This window comes from Arachis ipaensis, chromosome B04 (assembly GCF_000816755.2).
Source record: "Arachis ipaensis cultivar K30076 chromosome B04, Araip1.1, whole genome shotgun sequence".
Taxonomy (NCBI): Eukaryota; Viridiplantae; Streptophyta; class Magnoliopsida; order Fabales; family Fabaceae; genus Arachis; species Arachis ipaensis.
The window spans coordinates 129450979-129455725 of record NC_029788.2 but is presented as its reverse complement, the minus strand read 5'-3'; the positions used below and the strand labels follow the sequence as shown (position 1 = coordinate 129455725).

The 4747-nt window shown below is 33.8% G+C and overlaps 1 protein-coding gene across 1 annotated transcript; it reads left to right on the top strand.

Moving 5' to 3' along the window:
• LOC107635461 (coumaroyl-CoA:anthocyanidin 3-O-glucoside-6''-O-coumaroyltransferase 1-like) lies at positions 2537–4580 on the top strand. Its single transcript, XM_016338935.2, has 2 exons — positions 2537–3182; positions 3610–4580. Exons 1-2 carry the CDS (start codon positions 2659–2661, stop codon positions 4469–4471), a joined length of 1386 nt encoding a protein of 461 aa, XP_016194421.1. The 5' UTR covers positions 2537–2658; the 3' UTR covers positions 4472–4580.

The window sequence follows — 4747 nt, the reverse complement described above, 5'->3', positions numbered from 1 at the left end:
TAAGTATTAGATTGACAAATTTTATTTTTAATTTTTAAATGATTATTTATAACATGTAATTTTATAAATATTTATGTGTCATTTTATAGAAGTCAAAATAAAATTAAAATTAAATCTACCATTAGTATTGAAAATGCTCTAAAACTTCTCTCTGTGTAATAGAGACAACAACTCTCTCTATAATAAGTGAATCTCACTAGAGAGTTAATGAAATATCTGTACAATATGTACTACAGTAGGCTAATTATCTAGCCTAATAAAAATAAATAATAAAAATATGTCCATAGATTACTCTAAATTCAAAAATTCTTATTCAGTTATTTTATATCGAATTTCAAATTTAAAATCCTTTAATTTTAATTTTTTTTAAATTCAAAAAAATAACCATCCAAAATTCTAATTTACCAAAACATTTCATTTCAATATCTTCTTCTTTTTCAACCTGCGCCCATCCCACCTTTATCAATAATCATCTCACTCCACCTTCGCTGCTTGGCTTGCCACAACACGCCACTCACCCTTAATAAAAATAACCATCAACTTAAGAATAAAAATAATCATCTGCATACCTAATGAATTGAACATCCAACATATTTTAATTATATATAACTAAATTCAATTCAGTCAAAATAATCATTTACATAAAAATTAAAATAATCATCCACATACCTACTAAAATGACCATCCTAAATTGACCATTAAATATATTAAAATATCCCATTTACATTAAAAATAAATATCTCATTTACATGAAAAATAAACATTTACATGCATATATAAAACTTTGGCTACATACTGTCTCCCAACAAAGAATTTCTTCCGATTAGTTGCTTCAAAAAAAGTGTCACTGCAAGTAGGTTTATGTAAAGGACTTTCAAAGACACCAACATTTTGTTTCTTGGCATTTTTCTTCTCTGGCCTTCGCTTAAAGCACCACAGCACAAAAATACAAACGCCTAACAAAATAAATATCAAAAGACCAACAGCACCAGCAACCCAAATAATATTCTTAACCATAAATAACTTCTTAACATTTGCAAGCATTAATGCAGTTGGGGAAAAAAGACTATTTGCTACTTTTCAAGGTGATTTCCCAAGGGATGGAGCCATAACTATATGATGTATGATCATACGTATATTCTAATTTAAACATATAAGAACTATTTACTTTTCTTGCCTATTTAATTTTTTTTTGAAATTTAAAATATAATTTCAATAATAATAATAATACCATTAACTGTATTTCATATTCAATATACATTACTATTAATATTCCAGCGGATCTATTGCCATTATGTACAAAAACATGGGTGCTTACTTATTGGGTGTCAAGGTCTCCAAAGTATTCAAGTCTTATGCTTGTACATGCAATTTAAATTTAGTCATATAAATTCATATATCAATAAAAAATAGTTCAATAAATATCTAATTTCATCCGGCGTCAACGCAATATGCCATGATCAATTAATACAAACCAAGGGCTTCATACATATAAGCATACCATGAATATAAGATCATCCCAAATGTGGTTGAATCATGAATGTTTATGATACATCTCGGTAAGCATAAAACATAAAACTAAATACACTATTTGCATTGATTATGAACATCTAAATCGCTTGAAAATAACCATCCATTATCAATGCTTTCAACGTACGTTGCTCACTTTATTACATTACTCACCCTCGACGACGGAGTGATTGGTTATGTTTTCATGTGGATGTGATGAATTTTAATTACCTCCGGAAGATGGAATACAACACAATGGTTCAACCAAACTAACCTCCATTAAGGAACTTCCGCAGAGTGATGAACGTGAAAGATGAAACACACTCGAGAGCCCTTTCTCTTGCGACGTCGATATCGGGAAGAAGGCACACACCAGCTGCGATGGAGTCGCTGGACGTCGGGTTGAAGCGGTGCCGCCCATTCGGCGTACACAATATACGCGTCCTCCCTTGACATTGGGCATGAGCGGACGACGGCATGAGTCAGAATCATAGCAAAGTGATGTCTGACGGCGGCTGCTGATGGTGGTGGCGCTATACCGGTGAAATTTAAGGAGAAAGGGAGAAAGGAGGTCATACCGTATTGGGAGAGGGAGGTCGTTTATTTGTTTCCATAATTCATGGTAACACTAATTTGATTCAAATTTCAAAATACAAACTATTCAAAATTAACTAACTGCCTATAATTTAATTTTAATTTCAATTTAACCCCTATTGTACACATTGTATAAAACATATATTGGCTTTTCGTACTTTCTCTAAGTAAAAATATAAAATTCCGTTAGGAAACCAATGAAGTATTTGTATAATGTGTACAATTGACTATTTATTTGGCCTAATATGAGTTAAAAAATGAACATCCAAGATAAAAAATATTACTAATTTCTCAAACACAATACACCCATACTATCTAGAATAACCATCCGGATACCAGAGATAATAAACATCTGATATCCTACTGAATCGAACATCTCTCAACTACCATTATATACATCGTACAAATTCTCCATTTACTCCCTATACTTTCTCAAGAATATAATAACCATTCCCATCTTGGTTTGCTTTTCTACATAAATATATCCATTTCTCGAGGAATCAAAGTATTAAATTAACACAAACTCTCTTTATCCAAGTTTCATTTCATAATTCCATGGAGAAGAAGGTGAAGCATGATGACAGAGTGAAGGTGATAGAGCAGTGTCAAGTAGGTCCTCCACCAGGTTCTGTTCGTCCAACCTCTGTTCCCCTTACTTTCTTTGATGTTCCTTTTTTATGCTTGCCTGTAACATGCAAACGCATTTTCTTCTATGAATTCCCTTACTCCACAACACACTTCTTACAAGAAGTGATTCCAAATCTGAAACAATCACTTTCACACTCTCTCAAACACTTCTTTCCTTTCTCTTCCAACATAGTTTTCCCTCAAAAGCCACAAACCCCTCACATTCTCTACTCAGAAGGTGACACTCTCACTTTCATAGTTGCTGAGTCCACGACAGCAAATCTTGACAGCCTCGTATCTGACACACCGAGAGATGTCACGTGCTTGCACCCCTTTGTTCCTATGTTGCCTTCTCCACGTGCCCTAGAGGATGGCACCTTGTTGATACCTCCTATGGCTATTCAAGTCACTATCTTCCCCAACTCTGGCTTCACTATATGCATCAATTTCAGGTATGAATTTTCAAGTGCAGTTTGGATTAAACTACTTGAAAAAATTATGTCATAAAAACATAACTGATAACATGTTAGATAAAAACAGAACTCTTTGTATATTCAATACTATCTATTTGAATTGCATTAGATCATTTAAGATTTTTGTTAGATCTGAAATCAGATTCAATTTATGCAACTTTATTTAAAAAGAAATTCAATCTAATTCGGTTTTGTTTCTGACCGTGAAATACAATGTAATATAAATGGTGGAAACTCAGGTGCAGTCGACTTCACGTGAAGTTGATTGTTGAAAGCCGTTAGATGAAAATTTAGTCAAATCAGTCAAACCATCTAACTGCTCTCAGCTATCAACTTCACTTGAAGTCGACTGCACCTGAGTTTCCACCAATATAAATTATTGTGGTTTTGATTCCTATTGTTTCAGTCACGTGGTGGTGGATGGGAAGGGATTCCATCACTTCATGAAGTTTTGGGCATCAGTTTGTGGGTCTAAAGAGAACATTGTTACTTTGCCAATCCATGATAGAGATACGATTAAAGATCCAAATGGACTTAAGCATATATTCTTAGAAACAGTGTGGAATTCTACAAGAGAAAGGTTCATGAGTCTTGGCCACAATGTTCCTAGTGACAATGTTCGCCGCACGTTTGTGCTGAGGCGTGACCATGTTGATCATTTGAAGAAATACGTGTCTACTAAGTGCCAAAGCCATGGTCTAGGAACGTTACATTTGTCAACATTTGTTGTGACATGTTCTTTGATTTGGGTTTGTAAGGTAAAATCCCAAGATATTGTAAGTAATGATGATGAAGAATTATACATATGTCCTTGGTTAGATTGCCGTAACGTTGGTGAGTTGGAAATTCCCTCAACGTACTTTGGAAATTGTTTGGTTAATGGCATTGTTGCAATCAAGAGGAGCAAGCTAGTGGGGCAAAATGGTATTTTTGAAGCAGCTGTTGCTATTGGGAGCAAAGTTAGAGAATTGCAATCTGAACCTTATAAATGTGCCGAAACATTTATGTCAATTTTTAGTAAATGGTCGCATCGTATGTTGGGAATTGCAGGTTCGCCAAAGTTGGATGTGTACGAGACTGATTTTGGATGGGGAAAACCCAAATTGAGTGAAGTAGTTCAACTAGATCCTCAGTTGGTGTCCCTCTCTGATTGTAGGGACAAAGAAGATGGAATAATTGAAGTTGGTGTAGCACTTGGGAGGACTCAAATCCATAAATTCAACACCATTTTAGAAGAGCTTCTTGCAATCATTGTAGTTTGTGACTAATCAAGTGGCACAATCTTATTATTATTGGTGTTTTTAATCCCTTTTGGTGGTCATGATTTATTGTTATAAGTGGAACAATGTTATTGGAATTCTAGAATTTCAAGACATGTTTGGGACTTCGTATTTATTTATATTGCAATGTGCTCTCTGGAGCTTTATGATTTCTAAAGTTTCTATTGCAAAATTTAATAATGTTGTAGTACTTTTAATTGAAATTATTATATAGATGCAATTATACCAGAATTAAAAGTTAGCGAATAGATGAGTAACACTTAA

Excerpts from the sequence above, each read along its gene's own strand:
- LOC107635461 (XM_016338935.2), top strand. The coding sequence starts at position 2,659 with ATGGAGAAGAAGGTGAAGCATGATGACAGAGTGAAGGTGATAGAGCAG. Across the intron at positions 3,183-3,609 it reads ACTATATGCATCAATTTCAG|TCACGTGGTGGTGGATGGGA; the intron begins GTATGAATTTTC and ends CTATTGTTTCAG.